This window comes from Doryrhamphus excisus, chromosome 6 (genome assembly GCF_030265055.1).
Source record: "Doryrhamphus excisus isolate RoL2022-K1 chromosome 6, RoL_Dexc_1.0, whole genome shotgun sequence".
Classification (NCBI taxonomy): domain Eukaryota; kingdom Metazoa; phylum Chordata; class Actinopteri; order Syngnathiformes; family Syngnathidae; genus Doryrhamphus; species Doryrhamphus excisus.
The window spans coordinates 16,311,163-16,337,045 of NC_080471.1; the positions used below are offsets into that span (position 1 = coordinate 16,311,163).

General features: G+C 40.2%; 1 protein-coding gene across 2 annotated transcripts in view; it reads right to left on the minus strand.

The window, feature by feature from the left end:
• tln2b (talin 2b) overlaps positions 1-25,883 on the minus strand; it is a 77,186-nt gene that overhangs the window by 46,507 nt on the left and 4,796 nt on the right. Inside the window, exons 1-4 of one of the 2 annotated variants that reach the window (XM_058074861.1) lie at positions 9,859-9,960; positions 462-632; positions 290-387; positions 31-160 (exon numbers count right to left, since the gene is read on the minus strand). In XM_058074861.1, the coding sequence (XP_057930844.1) occupies positions 31-160; positions 290-387; positions 462-597 (364 nt within the window). In that variant the 5' untranslated portion in view covers positions 598-632; positions 9,859-9,960. Of the gene's footprint in view, positions 1-30; positions 161-289; positions 388-461; positions 633-9,858; positions 9,961-25,883 lie in introns of those variants that run through there. The other variant, XM_058074860.1, reaches the window with a different exon arrangement.

A 25,883-nucleotide genomic window follows, 5' to 3' on the forward strand; every position in this document is an offset into this window, starting at 1 on the left:
ATTATGTGCACTGAAGGGACAATCACTCACCTATTCTGCTGCATATAGTGACAAGCAGCTCCCCAACAGTTTTGGAGTCATCCACCATGATGGTCTTCACAGCACCATCCAGCATTTTGATCTTCTGTGGCCTTTGTTTCTTCTTATATTCTAAAACATCCTGCAGGGAACAAGAGAAGAGGAACACCGTCTCAGTGAACATGTCGTATTGCAAAAATGGAAATCACATTAACGGATGATGAGTGAACGCTGACAGTTCTCCACCTATCGCTGTATGACTTAATCTTACTCCGTTTCGCAGCATGTAGTAATCCAGGGTTCTTCCAGACTCCAGCCAAATTCCTTTCCGGGGATCATCGTCAGAGAGGAAGAGACCATAATCTGAGGCTGCAATACAGAGGAAAACAGTGAATGTACAATATACAACATACTGATTAAACATCCCCATTTTTTATGTTAACCTTGTCCCGACTGGGCTTCTGGGACACGTTCTCTGATGATCCTGCATGCATCGTACACAGGCGTGCATGGCTCGAACTGCATGGTCTTCACCACATTGCACTGACGTACGCAGATCTTCAATGACAAAGCCACCATCTCGGACAGTATAATGGTCCCACTGACCTACACACCTGAAAAATAGATGAGGAAAAATGGATGTTGATCAAAGCTGTTGTCTCAGCTATTGTTAACAAGGTACACTCATCCCTCTCCTTAGTGGTTCGAACAATGCTCTCTCTCACAATTGTCTACAATGCATGGTGTGACTCATGGTGGCAGAGTGGTTAGCATGTTGGCCACACAACAGGAGATTGGCAAGACCTGGAAACACTTGTACCCAACAGAAAGATTTTGGTTTAACAAGTAATAATTATTAATTTGTGTTAAATCAACTTGAGTATTTTAAACCAAATCTTGTTACAACACTCTGATTTATTCTGGTAAATACAAAGCACCATCAGTTCCCTTTCAATAACTGAGTAGAGAGCTGAAAGTATAGTATTTGAAGTACAGTATTTACATTTACAGAACAATGGTGACAGGATGCCTCAATTGATGATATGTAATCCAGGCACTTGGCAGTCCTTTGAGAATTATAGTAAAGCCAAATTGGCTGCAAAATGAGTTGCACTACTTGCATGCAACCAACAGAGGCGCTGTGGAGTCAGTCTAACTTGTCTAAAGTTACTTATTAGTCTAAAGAAGGCCAACATGACAGTTCACTCAGGCCTACATTAACGCAGACCTCCTCACTGGCGCAACCCATCTGGGCGGTACTGATCTTCTCACTATCACAGGCATTGAAACAGCAGTTTATAGGAATGCTGCGTCCCAATTTGTGTACATGTGTACTTACACTCAAGAAGCCAAGTTGGCACAACAGTACCTCCTCCTAACATTTGCTTTTTCTGCATGCTCATATTTCTCAGCAAACGGAAAGTACTTTATTTAGTTTTATGGGCCTTGTATGTGTAATGTGAACAGGTTTAGTTGGACTTATGCCCAAGAATCTCATTCTTATAGGCGCTCTGAGTGTAGAGCCTGTAACACTGCCCTGGTCCTGTACGACCTGATCTGCCAGCACGCTGGTTTGCATTCGCTTGACTAATGGGATGTACTTGTAGTGCATCCATTCCAATGCGAGGATTGAACACCTTAAGTTTGCAGTATCCCGCATCCACAACAAACTTAATCCCATCTATAGTGAGGAAAGTTTCAGCTATGTTTGTTGCAACAATACATTTCCAAACACCATCTCTTCTAAACATCTTTTTTTAAGGGTCTGAAGATTAAAATTTAAGGGTGCATACCAATTTTGAAAATATAAAAAGGACAGGACAGAAGCACTAAAACACCACAAGGCAAAGAATAAATCATCCTAATTATCCCCCGCAGTCATTTCTCCCTGGTAAATTGAGTGTGTGTTATAGCAGCTCTCGCCCCAACCCCCGTGCATGTCGAACTAGATGAAGCAAGGTAAGCGACATAACCTTTCAGCAACAAAATGGGAAAAGCGCAAATTTCCCTAATGTGCAAGAATAACCGGAGAGAAATCAAAACAATGAAAATGACATTCCGCCACCACCACCACATCATTATATTTGCTGCTCGTCTGCTCACTGCTTCACCGTGAGACAAATTAGTGTGTGTTTTGTCACATTCTGCGATACAGGTCAAGCAGCTTAAGGCTTGTGAGACTTAGAATAACAGTCCATAGCTGTTTTTAGCATGAGCCTCTCTCCTCAATCATACCACTTATTATTAACAAATCTCCAAAGCCAAAGCACTTTGCCATTCCAAATATAAGATAACTTACCGAGAGTACTCCATATACTCTGCACTTCTTTTTTAAAAAATGGAGATGACTCACTGTCAATACTAAATTTGACAAATATTATTGGTTAGGATATATACAAAATATGACTAAAACTATTAACAATTTAAGTTTAAACAGGTTTTAAAGGTTCCTTGTCAAACTTCAGTCTGCTAGCATCCTGCTAGTTGACTAGTTCATTGAGAATGTTAGCAAGTTAGCAGCTAAAATAGAACACACGTTAGTTTTTCGAAATGTACAATTTATTGAGTTTTGGTAATTTTTTAGAGTACATTTGGAATAAAACAGTTGTAGTAGTGAAATGTGATTATGTTCTCAAAAACATATCAAGACTGTTAGCATATTAGCAGCAAACACAGAGGACACCACAGAGAGGAATGTTTTTGTTTGAAATATTTGTTTCTAGATTTAGTATTTGAGAACTTTGGAGAGGGTTAATATGTGTATATGTGTTAATAATAACAGGGTGTTCTATTACACAATATTAAAGTCAGAGAAGCGCTGCGGCCATATTGGTTGTTACCGCTATCATTAATTAATTGTTCAAATAGGGTTGCACAATGAAATATTATAGTTTAAATGTTGCTAAATTTTACAAATGGAAATAAATCCTCTTTTGTAAGTCACAGAGGAGAAAATCTGGGAACTACATTTTCTATAATGATAAAGTTGTGAATGAGGTTGCCTTTGCCTGTGGCTGTGTCGCGGTTCCTCTCCAACAAACCCACTCTTTTCCTGAGTTTTTCTTATTTCAATGTATGAAAAAGACAACCACAAAGAAAATACGAGGTAATGACGCTGCATGAGCTCCTCTTTTCATAGGATTGCAAAAAAGCCCCGCTGAGTCTTTGTCGCATGCAGCGCTTGCATAGATTCTCTCCACCAGAGAACAGCATGAAGGAGTGCACTTATGTTTACCACTCTCTCTCTCACACACACACACACACACAGACACACACACACACACACACACATTTATTAGCCACTAATTGCAGATAAACTGTCTACATATTTGTTCAATCTTTACATGTTTTTCTAGTTCCACTGATAAGCAACCTGTGGCAGCATCCATTTAAACTACATGCACCACAGGGCATTTGTAGATGTGCTGTCAGTGCCATCAGTCACTGGAGAACGTATGGCAGAAATCACATAGCAAAACCCCAGAGGATAATTAGAATCTCTGAAGTAACAGTAGTGGGAGAAGATTTTTCATCAGCATCCTGAAGTAAAGACTCCAATAGCACAGTAAGGTTTTACTTAGATTCAGCTGGTGTTGCCAGCTGGTGGAGGTCTTACATTGTTGATCAAGAGTATATACATTATACAGTAGCTACTGTTGTATAGAGTCTATAACAAGGGTTCCAAACCATCAGGCACAATGATGAAAAAAATGTCAAACGGAAATAAATTAAAAACTACCAGTAATTTTTTAAACATGCATACCAATTTTGAAAGTAAGGGCTGTTATTTTATTCAAAAAATATATACAGTTTGTAATCCCCCAGTTTTTGCAACTTTATGTGGTTTTTCATCGTGTTTCGGAGAGCAGCGACCCTTCTCATGGTGTTCACTGGTCCTTGAACATACCATAGTTGTGTTCTCAGATTCTACACAGATATTATAAGATATATAGTGTATATTTCCCATTCGTCTTTCTCCTCATACTTGTTCCCAAATGCTCATACTTTGTGGGAATGCATAAAAGTACGATTTGATGATGTTATCAAGTGCTAATGTGTAGGAGTGTCGCAAGATGAAACCTTGATGAGATTTCTCGTTTGGAGAAAAGCTATCTTTCAAGAACGGGGCAGCCAGACGGCAATCAAACTGTGAACTATGGTATTGCTACTATGAATGATAATACAGCAGTATGGAAGTGGCAGTGCCCAAGTCATTATTGGAACTGCACATTACGTTCTTTGCAGTATACACCCCTTGAATGGCAAGCTACCTCGGTGTTGTCAGCATCATCGAGTGACATGGCTGTTTTTTCAATCAAAGTCGGACAGTAGCCGCCATGTTGTGTCTCAGCAAAAGCTGTAGTAATTCTACATTTGATCAAATTTACTTAAGATTTGTCAGATCAAAACACATTGATATTCCGACATGTCTGCATTCTTAATCACAAAGCATTTTTATTTATGCTTGGCTGACCAGTAACCTCATAACATACTTCATACTGTATGTAGAAGAGATCCATGTTGACCATTTAGTGACACAGTCGCTATAATTGATTTTACTATTGATATTGCTATTAATTAATGTTACAGATATAGGCATTTTACCACTGAGTTAGTTAATGCGTAATTGGAATAATAAAGATGAACATTGCATTATTTGTGTGTGGCTGCCGACATCTCTTCTCCACTTTTTTTTTTTTTTTTTACCACCGAAGCACAAGAGAGAATGGGGACGGGGCTTAATGTCAGCTGACTGATGTCATATGACATTTTCAAAGTTATGATGTGGGTGACACGCGGCCCACACTACCTTCGTGATATAGGGTAACGAGCACCTTTGATGTAGCATATACAGTATGTCCATGCATACAATGTATTACTTAATGATGTTTTCAAGTAAAAAAAAACTGGTGCTGAGCCAAGATCCATTACATGTAGCAGAAACTCTGATATACTACTAAAGGCCTGTATAGTTTACATACTGTGTGAATATGAAGCTATAGGGTAGGGAGAGACAGACTGAGGTATGTGTATGTTGCTTGTGTGCAGAGCCTTGAACATCATATGGAAGTGGTGCACTGAACATCAAAAGCACACAGTGCATGATTAATAATATATAATACCTATTTTTTATGCTTTGTAAAACTAACTTTCTGTACTAAAAAGGGGCAAAATAAAGTTTGGGTTTAGCTTAATGTATATAAAGTATAGTAGCAAGAATGGACCATATGTTGTGAGTGTATTGAAACATATTTATAGAGAGACACAGTGTTGAATGAATGGTAACAAGCATCTTTGTGCTTCGGAAGCATGAATGACTAAAATGTTTTCCTCCTTCACTCAAGCGGCGATTACAGCGAGTATAATATCGGCCCTAGTGGGATAGTTTGCAAGCATGACTGACATTGATTAAAGATCAATTTTAACAAGTAAGTGGAAATCTCTCCGTAGTTTAATTCAAACCTATATGGCACACTGAATTGACTTTTGCTTGACCACAATTTCCAACTTTATAGGCTGTAAATATACAGTGTTGCAATCACTTAACCAATAAATGTCAATGTTATCCAATTCCTAACTTTAATTCCAAACTCAGCGATTCTCAGGAATGTGAGGAAAAGTGGGATTAAAGTGGGAGTGTACTGATTAAATGTGAATATTAAACTGTATTATTAAAATATTGTAATATTACTGTAATATCAATATATAAATATTAATATTACTGTAATATTAAAAATATTAAACATATATGCTCATCCCTTTTTCCCCTTTTGAACACCCTGACTGACATGTAGATCCCTGTCCAATTGAAGGTCAGCTTCCTGCACACCACAATGCTTGCCATTGGGGCCAAGATGTCGTTACAGAAAAAGACATTCTAGTGGTGAGTCACATGTCACTTGTTCTTTGTGTGTTTTGTTGTTTTGGTGCAGGAGTGAGTCATGTCAAGGTCAGGTGTGTTATTTGATCTTCTACGTTTAATTACCTATTTCATGGGCTATCATATATTAACACCTCTAGAAAGGGTACTATAATTGTATGCATGCAACACTTGGGGGTTTCATCAACCACTATAAATACATCTTAATTACAAGCAAGATGCATGCTTGATTTACTGCAAATAAAGAGCAAATCATTATGCTCGTATTTAACAGATCCAACCTTTGTATAAATAAGTAGCACATGAGCGCATAGACATTGTGCCAGCTTGTCTTCGTCACATTAATAAGATCAGGGGGAGTTTATTGTAGCGCACCGATGCAAAAAGCAAACATTTGGATGCTGCAGAGCCCACAACTATTACAGTAGCTTATTATCACCCTGTTTGTTTTGCTAGGATCAATGCACACTTGCACAGTGCAATATGTGCCTGAATTTTATTTATTCATTCATTCCTACTGGAAATTGTGTTGATGTTATTTAACAAGCAAGGCCGTGCCACAAAAATCTTGGTTGTGATTGAATAGAATCAATATAAATAAAAGACAACATGGTGAACAATCTGCTATGTAAAACAAATCACCTGCGGTTCTTTGAAAAATGGCCCTGATTTTTTTGTGAATACATTTTGTCATTACTATTTTTTTTTGGTCCCTGCTTTGTGATCCAACTATTTGGCATAACTGCCATGTAACAGATCCTAGGCCAGGGGTGCTCATTAAGTCGATTGCGATCTACCGGTCGATCGCGGAGGTGGTACTGGTTGATCGCTGGTCGATCGCGGCGTGACATTAAAAAAATATCATCCTAGCATCAATGGCGTCACTTGATTGATATACAGGGCAGCCATTCAGATGACAACTGAATGTTGCCCTTCGGGTGACCAATCAAATCAAACAACGTCTCTAAGTCCAGCAGAACTTACGATGTCAGCCTATCATCCATCCCCGTTACTTGATTGACATACAGGACAACCAGTCAGATGACAACTGAATTTTGACCTTTAGGTCACCACTCATGCGTAAACAGTGATGCAAAGTGCTAAGCTAGTCGGCGAATTGTGTCAAATTTTAAGCCCTCGCTAAAGTTTATGGCCACTAAAATGAGTGAAGTAGCTGGACCAAGTAAAAAGGCAAAAACATATCACTTCCATACGGAATGGGAGGTGGACTTTTTTTTCCACAATGTCTTTTTCGAAGTGCGTTTGCCTCATATGCCATTCTACCATCGCAGTACCAAAGAAGGGAAATGTGGAGTAATGTGGAGGTAATTACAAAAAATGTTAATTGTTAATTATGTGTGTTTTGCAATATTGGCTCATTTGGTTATGTAAGGCACATCAACATACATTGTACGTACAAATAATCCTCAATACATTTGAAAATAAATAGATGTTTTGCATTTTTGTAGTGGGTAGATCATTTTGACTCGGTCATTTTAAAAGTGCTGAAAAAGTGTGAGCACCCCTGTCCTAGGCCATACCATAGGCCAGGGGTCTTCAATGTGCGGAACGGTGCAAAATTGTGCCCTCCAGCTCTTTTTTATTGGTAAGATTTGTACTGGGATACTGTAAAACAATAATACAGTTAATTTTAGATATACTGATGGTGACACAGATTTCCAATTTATTTCCAATGGGGACATTTTTGCAATCCAAACCACTTCAAGGTCAACCAGGGTCAATAGATTGCGTTTGACCTATAATGTCCCACATTATATTCAGACAAATTCTTAATGAATTAAATTCATGTTAAAGTTACAACACCGTTTACAAATCGGTCGTGGTGGTCGGTACACTTCAGTGATGCTTTGCTCCTGGCTCCGCTGTAATGTAATTTAAAGGGTGAAGATACGGTCAGAAAGTATGAATGTCGCCCTTGTCATGGGGAAGGAGAGTGCGGCTCGTCTTACACTAAAAATATCCACCAAAGTGGCGCATCCCCCAAGCAGCACCCTTTCAAAAGGATCCACTACACAGACAAGACAATGGATGTGACTGTTTCTTTGCAGTGGCATTGACTAATATGGAACAGCAGATAAAATCATTTGTATTGATTCTGCTCCGAACGTCTTAGACCAAGATAGATATCACATACAAGAATAAAATGGCCAAACAACAAAGAGATTGTTGCTATTGAAGATGTCCAGCTGTCTTACGAGACACGCATTGATTCAATACGTACCATTCCGACACTAATTTAGGGATTTTGATGCTTGTGCTTCCTACTTACTGGTGATAGAAATGGCTCTGAGAAAAGTGATTCACAGCTTGTTTTCAGTGGATTGCGGGTAATCCTACACTTTTATTCTGAAGGAGATTTTTTAAATGCAGCAGCCTTTTGACTATTAATACTCGTATAAGTGATGACAGTGCTCTGTAGTCTATTTAAAGGAACCTATTATGCTATTTCCATGTTTCTGACCTGTAAATGTAGTTAGAATGTTGCATTCTCGTGTTAATGCAAACGTTTTCTGATAATGAGGTTTGCGCATTCAGAAGTGAGCCCTGAAAGAAGTTTGGGATGACTCTGAACGCTTAGTTACAGAGAGTTTTTTCACTGATGTCAACAGAAAATGGAGTGTTTTGTGAACATGGGCGAAGCTGACCTATCCACCAAACTGTTGCTGAAGTCCGATGCCTTTCCAACATTACTCGGTCATGAAGAGGAGGCTGTAAGAAAAAAATTATCTGTGTCCTAACAATGTTTATTTTGTGTAAGTTAACGGTTGTCAACATAGCATTATAGAGTGTGCATACAGGGAGCTACTTACCTGCATGCATGAAAATTACAAGCTCAACAACGTCTGGAGTTACTAATAGCCTTTTTCAGTACAAGGCAATCTGCACTTAGTAATCATGGACCTACTTTACTACACTTTGAGCTCACACATGGTAAATCATGGTTTTCCAAACAGTAGGTCAGGAGAGACTCGCAGCTCCTAACCATTTTTCAGGTAGCTTTCCAAAGGGTTTATTCATTTATTATCAACTCTTATACCAATAGAATTACAAAGCTTGGGAGTGTGACCAATCACAATGGAGTGGACGTGCCCGGATGGGGGACTTGGATGGAATAAATTAAAACAGACCATTTTGGAAATCCTAGGAAATACAGCTGGAATAGGTGCGGATTCTGGAAGGTCTAGAAAGCTTTCTGTGCAGGTTATTGTGTGTAGCTGCTCTATAGGAGTCCACAACTCAATACAAAGAGACGAAAAAGAGCTTTAAGGGGTGATGATTGCCCCTGCAGCCAAACCAGTTGAGACCTACTGTCTCAAAGGCTGGATGCTCCACCCAGCAGCTGCCGCTTTTCCAGCAATGAACTCTGGTCACTCAGCTGGTACCCTAATGATAAGGATTAGCTATGCAGTAGGTGCTGTCTATTTTTACCAGCAATATTTTTTTCATTACTGATGGATGCTTATTTAATAGACAGCGTGGTCCATAGGCTTTATTCTTGGGAATTGAGACTCTTTATACTTCACACTGCAGTACAATCATAGTCTGTGAAAACTGTACTGTGAACTGTAAACGTATATGCATTTCCTAAACACAGTGAATATATTTCCAATTTCATGCAATGCAGCGTAGCGCATGCAATTAAACCAAAGATAACTTACATAAACCAGACCCTTGCAAAATCTAATTAAAAAATAACACTTTACAGTCATGGCACTCAAGTCCTTGGGGAGACATAAACACTTTCTCCTCTGCACAACACAATGTACATCACATGTATTAAAAAAAATTAACGCAACAGAAAAAGCCTACAAGTCGAAATATTTAAGGCTGTCAAAGAGGCTGCAAAAAGATGCATGTAAAATGTAAAATAAATGAAAAATATCTGCAAATCAAAGGCATATTTTCTTAAATGATCATTGGGGGAATACAGAACTTACATGCAACACGTATGGCAATCATCAGTTCTTGGTGGCAGCCAGCTCACAGACTGGCTGCTGTGAATTGTTTGGAGACAATAGAAAGGTGTGGCTGGAGATCCAGGCCTATATGTAGACAGTGGCAGGAAGTGAGGTGGCTGCAGGTTCCACTGAGGGTTTCACCACTATTGGGTCCCCTTGTGGAGCGGAGGGGAAATACTGAGGGAACCTTTTAGTTTGTAACAATGTCAATATCTTAGATATCTACTGTTTCTTGGCCAAATATGTGGCGTCTCATATGAGTGCAACCCTCACATTTCTAATTAAATCCCTTAAATCTCTTGTTTTCGTGCTGGTAGCTGGTCTATGCTGGTCTGGAGGACCGTTATAATGCACAGAAAAGGGAAATAAATATGTGACCTCGTGATTCGTGACCTCAGGCTGAAACCAACTTGGGTTCTGCAGCAGGACAATGATCCAAACCACACCAGTAAGTCCACCTGTGAATGAAGACTTTGGAGTGTTCCTGTCAAAATCTGAATCCTATTGAGATACTGTGGCATGACCTTAAAAAGGTGGTTCATGCTGGAATTACAACAATTCTGCAAAGACGAGTGGGCCAAAATTGAAAATGAACACAATCGCTCGATTGCAATTGTTGTTGCTAAGGGTGGCCCATCCAGTTATTAGTTTAGCGGACAATCACTGTTTCACACAGGGACATGTAGATGTTTTTTTTTAACTTTGATTTAAAAACTGTAGTTTGTGTTCAGCTATGTTGTCACCGATTTGTTTGATGACCTGAAATGTTTGTGTGACTAATTAATTGAAATAATTATTCACCTGATTAAAAATGTTAATCACTTGACAGCCCTACATTCTGTATGCTTAACAACAAGCAGACTATGTTGACGTAACTCTTCAATACAGATCATCAGTATTGGATGACTGAGATGTCTCACATGCACTGCAGGCTCACACAAACAGAACATTCTGCCTGAAGAGTCATGACCTGTAAATCAGGTGACTCCAGTCTCCCGTCGGCCTTCCATGCACTGAGCCTCTACCCTCCCGCCCACTTCTCACTCTCTCATCTGCTCTCACTACAATATAGCTGACTGATTTTTGACCACTTGCAAGCTGACTTTAATGTCAGGAGCAGTGGAACCAGAGTTCAGAGTGTGATACACTGAGGGACCCCATCAGCAGTTTATATCCTCCAGCATGCTGTTGTGGAAGAAAACGGATCCGCACTGTCAGAAAAACAGCAGACACATCAGTTTAAGTATATTCCTGTTTGTTTATGAATAACCAGTAATGTAGCAGTGAGGTAGTCCCACATTAAAATTAACCCAAATACATCAGAATTTGTAATAATAATAATTAAGTCAGGTGTTAATGGTGAGTGACGTAGTTATTACGTAGTTATACATGAACAGGTTCAAGGAGAGGCCATGTTTTTGGCCCATTGTTTCCAGATCAGTGGCTCGGCCCTCGGTTGCCATGGCTGCTGCTGTGCCCACCTTTTCCTGGACATATAAGGCAGGACAGCACCACCGGCCGCTTCAGAGAGGCCATGTGGACTAGATCACACTCTCACACAGCACTTATTCACATATTTCAGCAAGTGTCAGCTTTAAGAGTCAGCCAGAGAGCTTTGACAGTGTTAAAGTTCTCTTTATCTCTGCGCTTGTCTGCAATCCTGAATTCAACTAGCGGGTCTCTAACCCATCCTGCCAAAAGTACATAGATATGCTGAGCAAAAAAAGTGTTTGAGGGGGCTGATTTTGATCCACTTTGATAGAACATGTCGGAAAAATGAAAAAACCTCTGTGTGAACATGTCACTTCATTTTGACTGCTAAGTTGAAGGTTCCGCCGGGAAGCTCAATTTGCATTTTGTGATTCTTTTTTGAACACAAACACAGAAAGATGGATATAGAAACTGAATACTTTTTCAGAACTTTTCAAAACATATAATGATAAAAGATTGTTTAACATCAAATGATCATTGATGCTTCAAATGCAAACCAAAACTCAGTCAGTGAGCTTGTGGGTGCATTCGAAACACAACATTGGTTGTTGTCTGCTTGTGTGTCTTTGAGCAACAACCCAAAGGATCAAATGATTAAACCGACCTGGGACAGTATGCTGAGAAACCTCTACATTCAAATGCCACTTATAGTAAGTCATCCATCACCCATTTTCTATCCTCATTTGGGTCATGAGTCTGTGGCGGTGTTTACACTTGCACGCATTTTGTCGTGGCAGCATGTGTCATTTATTTATGGCACACCTGAAAAGTGTTAGGACTAGTTTGTGCACTGTTTGCGTTCTGTTTACACAGTCGTGAAATGATTTCGTCCCGCATGACGCCACGCAACAGCAGGCATCACTCCTACAGTTGGATTTATTTCTCTTTTTGCAAGTGACTTAAGATGTTGAACTCCAGAGAAGAAGCTCAGAATAAGCAGTAGAAGATGGCTGGATGGGCGGCACGGCGGTCGAGTGGTTAGCTAGGAGACCAGGGTTCAATTTCACCCTCGGCCATCTCTGTGTGGAGTTTGCATGTTCTCCCCGTGCATGCGTGGGTTTTCTCCGGGTACTCCGGTTTCCTCCCACATTCCAAAAACATGCTAGGTTAATTGGTCACTCCAAATTGTCCATAGGTATGAATGTGAGTGTGAATGGTTGTTTGTCTATATGTGCCCTGTGATTGGCTGGCGACCAGTCCAGGGTGTACCCCGCCTCTCGCCCAAAGACAGCTGGGATAGGCTCCAGCACCAAAAAATGAATGAATGAAAGATGGCTGGATGGATGAATTCATGACAAATACAATCAATGGTCTTGCTGCAGAAAATTGTGCTTGTAATTAGTTCCAATTACAATCGTGTGGAAATTGAATTATTTCTGGAAATGTTCTGACATCATTCCCTCCTCTGAACTGATTTTCCACCCCCTGAAGGACACACAGTCAGAAGTGTTCTCGGTTACTAGAAACAAACATCTCAGAGCTTTCATCTACCTCATAAATAGCTGCACAACTAAACATCCACCCACATTCAGCATATATTGTACGACAGGGTGGACTGACAGGAGCTGGACTGACTAGGTTTAATTATGCATGCTCTCGAAGCAGTGCAATGAGTAGTGAAGGAAAGGACAACCCTTTGGACCATATTATTCATCTGGGATTGGAAGAGTCACATCGCACAGAGCAGAAGAACAAAAGGGATTTTGCTATATGCTTAGTTAAGGACTCATACTGTATTTGTGTTATGTAAGCGGGTTGCCATAGCAACTGTTTTGGGTGATTCCCAAATCAGGTGGCTTTTGTTACACGGAAAATAAATATGCACATCAGTTAATGAGGGCTTTGACTTTCCTCTGTGTTTTTCTTAATTGGTCACTGAACTTTCCATTAAAGGTAACCGACCAGAACATTTATTTGGTTCACCTGCACAATAGAATTAGATCCAAAACAATCAGCTGTGACTGAGATAAGGATAATGAAATTATTAAAATAACACTTAATTTGGCACTGTGTTTATTATTTTTTTTGTTAGGGTGAAATTAAGTCTGCCATTCTCATGGAGCTAAAAAGTGATCCAGAGCAGTTCTACTCCACTGCAGATACAACATCACCTGTATTGGGTTGTGCAAGCGTACCGAATGTTTTAGCCCGTAATCAATATGTTACTACAGGTCAAATCAGTTTTACTAGCAATTGAGTTAGACTTAATTTAGTTTCTCACGGGGCTATGTTATTGCAGGAGGTTTTCACTATATTCAAGTCAAGTTTGATTATTGAGAAAATATACTACTGGCGCAAAGTGGAACGCCATTTTATTATTACTACTGATTCAGAGATTTTGTAACTCCAGCACATCTTGCTTTTGCTTTCACTTTCACTGTGCAATGGTTATCATCAAGACAAGCTGAGGTCACCTACATGCACAAAGCAAAATCCGAATATGAGAAAATAAGTATAATATCTGTGTTTCACAATGCATAATGACCATGAAGACAGCATAGTTGCAGTTAACCCCCCAACAGCGGGTTTTATACAAACAAAAGCAGGAGAGGGTTGACCATTAGGAGCAGGTCTCAGCAGCTCGGCCTGTGCTTGAGTGAGAGGTTCTTCATCTCACAGGGGAAGTCGAGAGGAAACATGCCCACAGGCGAAATGCTTCTCAATTCCACTCTCTTTAACCTGATTACTGTAACAAGCTCAGCGACTGCCGGATGTACAGCACAGCACAGCATGCTGTGTGTGGACTGTACACACAAACACTCTGCATATCACTCACTCACTCAGTGATAGCTAAAAAAAGGGCTCACCATCAGGCATAGACACAGACACTGCATGTCTCATTGACCAGAGAACTCATCACACAAATTGATGACTACAGAAATTTGCAGTTCATCTTAATGAGTTCTCTCTGAATAAATTAACCACAAGTAAATTTATACTTGACACCATTCTGAATCATTGTTTGTGTACCAATGAAACACATTATGTAAGAGTTACTATAAAGCCCAGATTATGCTTCCGTGGAGTCACTTACACCATCCCTCCATCCCACCTTGATCCCTTTATAGCTCTTAGTTGAGGTTGATTTCATGACGTGCAATACTGTGCTGAAATTCAACAGTTGCAGTGTAAAATGTCAAATTTACACTACAACAGGACAATCTAAATGAAATAAAATTACAATAAGAGTAGGAAAATATAAAAAAATAACAGTATATCAATGTGCATACCTGCACTGCACACAGAGAAGGCAAAAAAAAAGACAGCACAATACAGTCTTCCCTCGCGATATCGGCGTTCGTAAGTTCTTAAGTCTAGAAGAAGTAAACTCTGACAAACATCTGATGTTCTATGAATGACATGCCTGATGACTGATGTCACGTTGTCCATGAAGACTGTGCATTATTAGTAATTAAAACAACTATCATAATGATCATAGTTTCAAAAACCTTTGCTATGTATCCAGTTATATAGCTTTGAAGTAAAAAAAAAAATCAAATACATTTGCTTTTCAGCTGCACAGTAGATGTCAATGGAGAACGGCATTGTTCAAGGTCACTCCTCCTCTTGCAATAAAGGGGGAGGGGATAACACTGCTTTTTCACTTTCACCCACCAGTTCGGTCCATTCTCAACATTTGGATCGATTGTAAGGTGATGTGATGTGACAGCATGTGCAATGCAGCGCAATGATAGAGACCTTCAAACATTTTGCTATGATATCAACCCATTTATGTGCCTGTGAAAAGAGACTAGAGTTTTAAAACAACCCAATTGTTTTTAGTGCTCCATTTAATGCATCTGTCTGCTGATTTAATGAAGCACAAACAATGGTGTTGGTGGCCCGCCTGCAGTGTGTCACTCAGAGATGTGGAGCAAACTGTGTGGAATGATATGCAACAAACATTAAGACCAGGCAGATTGGTTCCTAACACTTATGGTTAATTGGCCTATAATACCTTACAGGGCAGACTGGCGTAGATCATTAGGTCACAGGTTTACTATAACATGTAAAATAATTTGAACAATGTCATTACGTCTATATACATCCTCAAACCTGTGCAGGAACCCTACACGTACACCATGGACATGGATATGCTGTATATATGCTGCTTGTGCTAGAAATGCTACAATGTGACATTTTGCCATAATAACAAAGGGTAGGTTTTCCACCCTCGGGCATCTCTGTGTGCATGGTCTCCCTGTGCATGCGTGGGTTTTCTCCGGGTACTCCGGCTTCCTCCCACATTCCAAAAACATGTTCGGACTCCAAATTGTCCATAGGTATGAATGTGAGTGTGAATGGTTGTTTGTCTATATGCGCCCTGTGATCGGCTGGCGACTAGTCCAGGGTGTAGCCTGCCTCTCGCCCGAAGACAGTTGGGATAGGCTCCAGCACCCCCGCAACCCTCGTGAGGATAAGCGGTAGAAAATGAATGAATGAATGTTAGGACTCCAAATTGTCCAAAGGTATGAATGTTAGTGTTAATGGTTGTTTGTCGATTTGTGCCCTGTGATTGGCTGGTGACCAGTCCAGGGTACCCCGCCTCTCGCCCGAAGACAGCTGGGATAGGCTCCAGCACCCCCGCGACCCTCGTGAGGATAAGCGGTAGAAAATTAATGAATGAATGAATTACACTTAAGATTCTACGGTACATTGCCAGCAACGTCGATCCATATTTTTGTTAAGCTACCACTGGTAGGAATGAAAAGCCCACAGACTGTGGACACCGGATGAGAGCATGGTATGAAGGCAGGCGTGCAGTCAGGCAATGAATTTAGCCCTGCTCTGTTCTATAATAACTGGACAAGCCATCCATTAGATCAGCGCGGCTCCGCAGGTCTCTGATAGGGCTGGTATCATCTGACTCACTGGCAGGAGTACCGCCTGTAGCAAAGGAACCGACTTGCCAACATCCACATGCAGGTCAGGTTAACAAGGCACAAGGACACACTATCCAAAGATCTGTTAGAAGAGATACAGACGGCGGCAGTGACCGGTTTGAACTCTTGCATCTAATTGGGAGACACAGAACACAGCTGTGTCCCTCCTGCTTCTTTTAATCTCTCATTTTATATGACACCATCATGTAATCAACATCCAGCCACCCAGAGAGGGGAAGACTGCCAGAAAATGAAATCAATGTTGTGTGTCTTCACTGGGTGTTACTTCATGGCATGGCTTGGGCACAGCAGATCTAGTCATAAATCTGATTTATGAAAGGATGACATCGGAAGCAGCACAGACACATGAAGAGGTTTTTAGTCAAGGACGCCATTATTCCAACACACTTACGTTACATTAGTTAGTAGTATATGCTTTCAGCCGATTGAAGTTATATGCATGCTATAGATCACGTAGAAGATCTATGAAAATAGCCCCTAGTAATAATAATAAAACAATAATCAATCATAATATCAATGTGTTCATTTTCACTGCTCAATGTGTTGATTGGTTTGTGTTATGACTCCCCTGACACTTACTCGTGATACATAATGAAGGACACACGTTGGATTTCAGTCATCGAGAATCTTCGCCTCATCAGAATGTAGACCATGTGGCACTCGTGACATTTAGAAACAGTTGACAGGTAAAGGGCCCTTATTGTAAATGATGGCCCTATAACCATTTACTATATGATAACGGGACGATAACCATATTCATTTTTAGGCCACGCAAGTCAGAGCTTTTCTTTCCGTCTGTCTTTCACACACACCAGTGACCTGGAGAGATGGGTCTCGAAGATTGCACATTAACATACATGTTTTGATACAATTTTTGACAATCGTGAAGCAGATCACTTCAGAAGACATGATTTTGACTTAAAAAACAGGGTCATCTTACATTTGGGTCAGTACGGTAATTGAGATAAAGCCGAATCACTAAGCAACACTAGTGGTAAATCACTTTAACACCCACACTATAAACCAATCCCACAATGTGGAGTGCAAATGTATGACATCACACACAAGATGATATATGCTGACATCTTTCCTACCACATTCTGGTCATATGTGAGTGAGGTCATCATGTTTACATTGAGCTTCTTCAACTGTTTCACTTTGTTTCACACAGAAAAAGTGATAACTTCAATGAACTCTCCTGGATAGCAACATTTAAGGGGTAATTAATTGTGTGTGTTGTAGTCAGGAGAAATATGACATATACCTTGCTGAAAAACTGATTTAAAATGATAAGTTCTGCACGATAATTTGATGTCCAGAGGGAGGCGGAGCCCAAGTATAGCATGGAAATATGGAGGATGTGAAGGCTTTGTTAGTGCACATGGAATATTGACAACCATGACTGGTCGTGGTTTAATTTAAAGAGATGAACAAAAAAGACTGTGGTGGATGCAGGATGCCAAATTCTGTGTTGAGGCTGCTGTCGCCACAAATGAGCATGCATGTCAGCCTTACAAATCAAAGCGTGGTCGTCTGCTCATCTGAGTACAGTCACTGATGTTGGACCTGAGAGGGGGACCATTGCCTCACACTCTATTTCTGTTCATCCCTATGGTGTTTGATGGCCTAGAGCTACATTTCCCTACACCAAATTCATTGAAACATTCCTTTAAAGACCATTTCAAAAAAGGCCCTGCTGTTCAAATAGTGCAGAAATGTCACACATACATTATTTCTTAATAGCTACGCTACTTATGGACATGTGTGATTAGACATTAAATGCAATGCTGCCTCATCACAATTTTTCAAACATGGCTTTGAAAGGCAATTTCCAGTGGTATGACAAAAAAAAAACACCAGGTGTACTGCTTGCATGCCTCCCACATCAATGCAATGTACGATCAAGGGATATGAGCCAGCAAAGAAGCATGCTCAGGGTTTGTGATACAAAGATGGGTGTTTTTGATTTGTGCTTTCAGGCAGTTTTAATGCGACACAAGTAACCTTCAGCCTACTCAAAATCATCACTGTACTTTAGAGGCACTATGGAAACTCAACCAAAAATCTCTCAAAAGTCCAAACATGAATATTGCTAAAGCAGTGTGACCAAGAAGCACTCTGCGTCATTTAAGGTGAGCATGTGGGTGTCAAGCAATGAATGACCACATACAAACTCAGTATCTTTGTACAGTTTTGGGCATTTTAATGTACATAAAGGTGCATGGACAATGTTTCAGCTTCTGTACAATATGGTTTTAAGAAATGAATGAACAAAATACAAAGGTGCCACTAAATAATGTCCATTGCCGGTACATTTTATTTTACAGTAACACTCTCCATAGAGATAAATGTCATTTATAATAGCCACTTCCCTGCCAGCCACAGAGGATCCAATCAAACAGAAACCTTTGAACATGCTTCCTAGTATGAGCTCTTAGTAAATAGCAGCGATGATGCCGATCATCAAATAATAACATTCATTTCTCATATGGCGGCACATTTGATACGGCAAGACTAATTAACCCGGCAGACAAAAAGCACATTAAGATGGTCAAAGAGTCATTATACAGTACAATGTGGATCAGCCATTTCAAGCTCAAGTATGGGTCATTGGTGAATGACTTGACCTTAGAGGGAGTAGCAGACAGCTTCTTCATATCTCATGATATTTTTAGTGTCAGTAAGATAGGTTTTCCTTGCTATATAATCCACCTAGTGCCTTTTTTTTCCTGTCAGTAGCGTTGGAAGAGACACAACAAATTCCCTATGAGCAAGCACTTGGCAGGAGCGGGAAGGAAAACTCCCCTTTTAAAATGAGAAAACAAAACCTTGAGCAGAACCAGACTCGGGGTGGGGTAGCAATCTTCCTCAAGTGGTTGGGTTGTGAAACAGCATAAGCGTCTCATAGCTGGAGCATGCAAGAGAATATGGCTGAAGGTCATCTTCCTCACCCACCATGTGAAAATTGCAAAATAGAGGATATGTCTGTGTCTTATGCGAAGAACAACTTCAGCCACTTTAATCCAAGCTAGATATTTTCATCTTGCTGCCAGAAAGTGTGATGATGTGCTTGGAGGTGACCTCAGAATGCTGACAATATGCCAGACTCAACTGAGCGCTTGCGTAAAAACGTCATTATTATGCTAGCTTTTGGTTCAAAATTAAATGTCTCTTTCAGAAATAAATCGTCCGGACACATTAAAAAATCATTAAATAGTCAAACTTGTATAATAGTATTGGTTTTTCAAAGATTAATTTCCAACTTTGTGGGAACATTTTGTTCCCAGCACAAAAAGGCATACTTGGTAATGGTAATATGGTAATGGTAATGGTTTAATTTCATTTGAACATGCATCAGATTACAATTGAGTGCATCACATAATCAGTTCACAGTTCCACATGTCCAAAAGGAGTAGGAAGAAGCAAAGCTTATTAAATCCTACCCCTCCATCTGGTACTTACAATCTGGTACTTACAATCAGTAACTGTTACATTTGTTCACTTCCTGCTTTCCTGCTTTCCTAGTCATTTTTATTTTTTTATTTTGTTTGTCACGTACCGAAGTACGAAGTGATATGACCATACAATGACATAATGGGTACCATAGTAACTGTCAATATAGTGATATATATAGCACATCATGACTGGTTCAAGACTCTTCATCCTTGTATTTAGCAAACATCAACTGCTTGGATTGTTTCTTGAATTGGCTCATCGTTGTGCATTGTTTGAGGGTCTTACTCAATCCATTCCATAGTTTGATTCCACATACTGAAATGCTATGGCTTTTTAACATTGTCCTAGCATATAAGTATTAAACACCTTTTGGAATGAACTGGAACAGAGACAACATCTTAACCCCACATCTTCCTGCAGTGTCCCAATACTAGTAGATGCACCACATGTACATGCAGTGTACACTGCGGAGAGATAATCATTTAGGGCATTTCCAGCATAATGTATCATCTTACATAGCATCCTGTCCACTCTTTTTGTGCAGGCTTGGATGCGGCAGTGCATCATTAGAACAATGAGCACTCGTGTTGACTCCTCGCTAACATCCAGGAAACATTGTCTCGCTAAAGATGAAAAATACTCCTTGTATACATTCCTCGACTGTTGTGATTGAACAACTGTTTTACTGTTCTGCACATGTTCTTCAGCAGCATGAAGCACGGTCACCAAAGAATAGGCGAGGGAAGGGGAAACAATGATGTCTATTTTTGTTCCAGCTGTAGTGTAATCTTTAGTGTCTCTCTTTTCATCGAGCTGAAAGCATGCCGACTAGTGCAGTGCAATTAGACACTTAAAAAGGAAAAACCATGAGGGAACGATCTCTCTTTTGCACACTCTAAGCTCATGCACTGAGATATGAATGCAAAGATCTGGTGCTGTAATACTGTACATACAGCAAGGTAAGAAATTGCATGATTTCTGCTAGTTTAGGTGGCCTGACAGGCTTATAGGAAATTCAACACAAACATTCATATTCAGCTCCCGTTCGCTCTCTCCAAGTAACACCTGATACACTATATAAAACACCAGGATTTTATATAAATCTGTTATTGTTGCATCAGATGACCTTATCTTTTTAACCATTTAGAATTGATGCCGCACTCGACCTAGTAGAGCAACATGATATCAGAAAATAAGGTCACCCCATTTACAAGGTGGAGATGACTGGGGACCAGGAAGTCTGGGCTGCCCTCGCAAATAGAGTTTTGGTTAAGAAAACAATAGACATTTACACAACAAATAAAACCGATTAGGACAACTTTACTATTCCATCCAAACCCGAGTAATAAATGTGATTCTACTGAGGGTGACTAGATAGTCACTTTGCCCTGAACAAGGTCAAGGCATGGCTGATGAGCTGCATACACAAAGCTAGTACCACAATACCACAACAACCACAATCACCATACATTACAGCATTCTGCAGGGCTTGTAATGAATCATTTGGGTGAGAGCGTCAGAGCACTGCACAGTTATTCGGTGAGATTGGTGACACATACAGAGTGTTCTCACTCAGTCAGCAGCCTGCACGTCATCCCGGTAGAAGACAGCAGGGATTCCAATAATGCACCGGAGACCTCTACCTCCCCTTCCAGCTGCCACACCAAACAGACCCAAAATTCATATTGATTAAATGAAAATACATGCCTCACAAGAGGAGGCTGGCTGTGCCAGTCAATGTCAAAATCATCATGTTTCATTTATTTGGCTCACTGTCATACTGAAACTGATGTTGTCTTTTTCAGAAGAAGGGTATGAACGTTGCGGACAATTTATAGGGTGTTACTTAACCCATTATAGGGCACTTGGTAATTTCAAATATACCTAGGAAATATTATATACAAGACAATACTTTAAAACTCTACTCCATTTGCCGAAGGAAAACAAATCCCCCAAAAATCCAAAGCAAATCCAAAGCAAAGCCCATTCTGTTTTTGTTTTCATACAGCTGTCCTCCATGAAGAGGTGGGCGGATACATGCTTTGAGCTCATCTAGCTTGGGGCAGGTTAGAGGCTGTTTTCCTTCATGATGCCATGGGCTATGTTTACACTGCAGGGTAAGATGCCCAATTCAGATTGTTCAAATCTTTTTTGTTATGTGGTTCTGTACATTACCAAAAAATTGTGACTTGTTAATGTGAATGCATTTCCGTGTGTTTACAGATTGCTGCAGTGCATGTTCTGATGATTTGCAATGATTTCATTGTTTTGTATTGATTTAGATTCCAATTAAATTACTATTATTAATTATTACTATTATTAATTACTAAATTACTATTATTAAACTACTGGATAAAATCCAGTCTCATATTGGCGATACACCTAATGAGTGTTCAGTATTTCAAATCATAGCCTAAAAATTCAAGACATCATGGATATTTACTGATTTTCTGATATTTTCATTTGAGAATAGATTTAGAGCATGAAGAGCTAGTCCCGGAAATATCGATATTTCAGTATTGATCCATGCATCACTAGTGTGCTCATTTTTTGCCAATCTTACAGATTTTGTGCAACAGGAGCCAATATTTTCCGACCCAAATGATTTCACGCAGGATATTAAGAAGAAAGAGGGCAAGAATTTTGGCAATGGCAGTTGGTGGAGAACTTGCTGTGGCGTCTGTTCCGAGAAACATTCGGTTGGCAGGAGTGGTGCTGTGAGCCACTTCACTGGCACGTATTCAAAATAATTTTTGTATGACTTTTGCCTGTATTGGTAAAACCTTTATTCAAGTCTCACACGGTAAATCAAGCCTTAAACCACCCCATGATGTATAGTTGACATACAGTATATGTGACGGATACATATCAGATGAGGCCCGAATTGCATTTGAAAAAACACAGAATTGTACTGTTCAACTGACATGAAAAAATGAGATACAGGTCCCATATGAGCAAAAGAAATAGAATTGACCTGCAGTGTGAACGTAGCCATGAAAACCATGAACTTGAAAAGTGACTGTTTATTCCACTTTTGAGAGAAGAGGTGCTCAAACAAGTGAAGGAGATGTCACATTTGGTGGCCATAAACAGGCTCGAGGGTTCTCAATTATTTTCTGTCATGACCCTACTGGAGGACAGAAATGTTTTTGCGCTCCCTCCAATTTGAGATACACTTGAGAAACTAAGAAACATGAAACATCCGTCCTGTATAGAATGAACTTGAAACTGAAATTAGCAAAATGTAACAACATGGAGAGCAATGAAGCATACGAGCGACCAGTCCAGGGGGTACCCCGCCTCTCGCAAGTCAGCTGGGATGGGCTCCAGCATACCCCTTATGAGGATGGATGAATGAATGAGTCAAGTTGCATGCAAAGTACGACAAAGTCATGCATGTTAGCAAATCTGCACTAATACTGAAATTTAACTTCATAGTCATTTGAAAGGGAACACACACAAAAATATCCCCAAAAGCAGGCAATAAATACAAACCAGGAAACCCGTTTTCATTGGTGTTTGCCTTTTGAACCATACATTAGTTACAATTTAAGGTCCAAGTCATTTTTAAGTGATTCATACCACTGTGCTTTGCAATGAGATCCCTCATAGTCAGCTGTATTTGGCTGTGAGGCAATGCCAATTGCAGATCGATCACATGGTAAATGGTCTTCTGCTCTTTTCCACCTCTGAGGCTTTGACGCTGTTAAAATTAACCTTACTGATGACGCAGCATCAGGAGCAAGGATATTTTGACATGATCACAGGAGGGGGAGAGGGGGTGCGTAGGATCAAACGACCACTCTACCACCTGAGCCATGCCACCCCGTACAACATCACATCACATGTGGTGCAGATTTCTGCCCTTAGAAATCCCCAGAAGACTAACTTATCTACCATAATAATGAAGCACCATAAAAAGTCATTTCTAATGTGCTTTTCTATTTTCTATTGAGTTTGAAATAAGAGATTTAATAACAAATGGATATATTTAGAAATAATTCGACCTCTTATGAAACACTAATTAATAATACTCCCACTGTCCTAATCTACAGGAGACTATAATCCAAACTATGCATGTTCTGAGCATTAGTACAGGCATCATTCACCAAGCAGCCATTATACCGGAATAAAGCACATCAGGTGATTAACTATGTTCAGTGGATTGTGTGACTAAAAAGACCTGCAGCGGTGAAGAAAAACACAATGGGGGAAATATTGACTCAAAACAGAAAAGCATACATTACCTCCCCAAGTGCAAACAGTACCAGCCAACCTCCTTATTAGCAATCATTCAATTTGGAGTATACAAACATGTCAGAGACAAAAGAGATTTGATTCTGCCACCCTGCACAGGCTGCCCATCAGGCTATCACATGATCTGATAATCAGTTTGCTTCCAAGTGAAGGTGCATGCTTTTCGTCTTCTAAGGTAGCATGCATGTTTAAAAACATAGAGGACGCTTTTAATGATCAAACACAAAGTCAACAACTGATGCTGTTCAACTCTTAATGAAATAATACAGCCGTTTAGCTAATTGCATACATATTTATGCTAATGTTTTTTATCTAACAACACTCAAGCATTAATTTTTTTATTTAAGCGACATCAGGTGCTGGTAATGCTTGACGTGCATTAGCTGCGGTGCTGTTAACTCACTTTAGACCATGTGCTGGACAGTGAGGTCGAAACCCGCCGTCTCCGAGTCCCATTTGACCTGCTGATGAGAACTTCCACAGGCTGGGCAAGTGCCATTGACCTCAACGACACCACACTTGGGTCTACTGACCTACTTGTGCAGTATGCTAATGTAAGGCTAGCATCGCTGCATCCTTTTAGACTGCATGAGTAGGAAATACTGGTAGGCAGCAATGCTGAAAAAGCCAGCATACACCAGCATGGAAATGATGCTGGTCAGTGCTGGTCTATGCTGGTTGAGCTGGTGGACCATGCTGGTGTATGCTGGTGACCCAGCACCAGCAAGGTCTCAATAATGATACTGGTCCACCAGATACTGCACATAAACACACAGATTGAGTGACATTGCAAACAGTTCCTGGTGTTGTTTAAAATGACTGTCAAGGACACAGCCCATCGGTTGCATGAACTGAAATCATTGGGCGACTAAAAAGCTGTCCAATAAGATTCCGACTTGCATGGTCCTTTCATTGATTGCGTGAACAGTGACTGTAAGGATGTACTCACATGAGGCCAATTGTCCCGTGACTGAGCCTTAATACCTAAATCACGGTACATTTGGCAAATGTGTGGCACGATTCCATGCACATGGACTGTAATGTCACTGCTCATTGCAGATACCTTATGATAACGATCACAATTTATAATAGAAATAAAAACTCAAAATGATCCAAAAGTCAGACCCACAGTGATGGGTGTGTGTGTAATAAAAACGTGGCATCACAAAAAACGAATGACACTGGCAAAATGCCGCAAAATATATAATCAGAATGACTGAAAATAAAACTGGAAATAGTCTCCTTAATCAGATAAATTGCAGTAACTCCCCCCGCTGCCTGTCACATTCATCTGTTGGCAAATACATAGGAAACGGTGACTTCAAAGTGATGGAGTAACGAGGGAATGAGAATGACAGCCTGCATCTATACATCTAAATGTTATGAGCAGAAAGCTCTGGAAAGGAGCCAGGCCCTGAAATGATCACAGAGACACAGCAGCAAGAAAACACGACAGGACAGATCTGTTTCAGCCGTAAACATAGAGAATGGGTCGACAGCATGGTCTGTCTTTGAATCCCACCCCCCCCCCCCCCCCTTACATGCTTATGCATTAAAAATGGTTCAGCAATCACACTCTCCAGTGACTCCCCCAGAAAATGTTACTTCCCACCCTGCAGCTGAACATTTCCTGAGGAATTCCGAGCAGGAATGTGTTCTTGATGACGGACCAACAGCTGAGAGGACAATTGCCTTATAATGAGCGAGAAGAATAAAAAGTTGAGGCTTTGTCTTAAAGGGGACTTATATAATGCTCATTTTTCGGCCCTTTGTATTGTGGTGTACGCTCCTATAGAGCAGCTACACATGCTAACCAGCACAGAAAGCTTTCTACATCTTCCAGAATCTGCACATATTCCAACTGAATTTGTTTGTTTTGTTTGGTGCTTCTTGTTT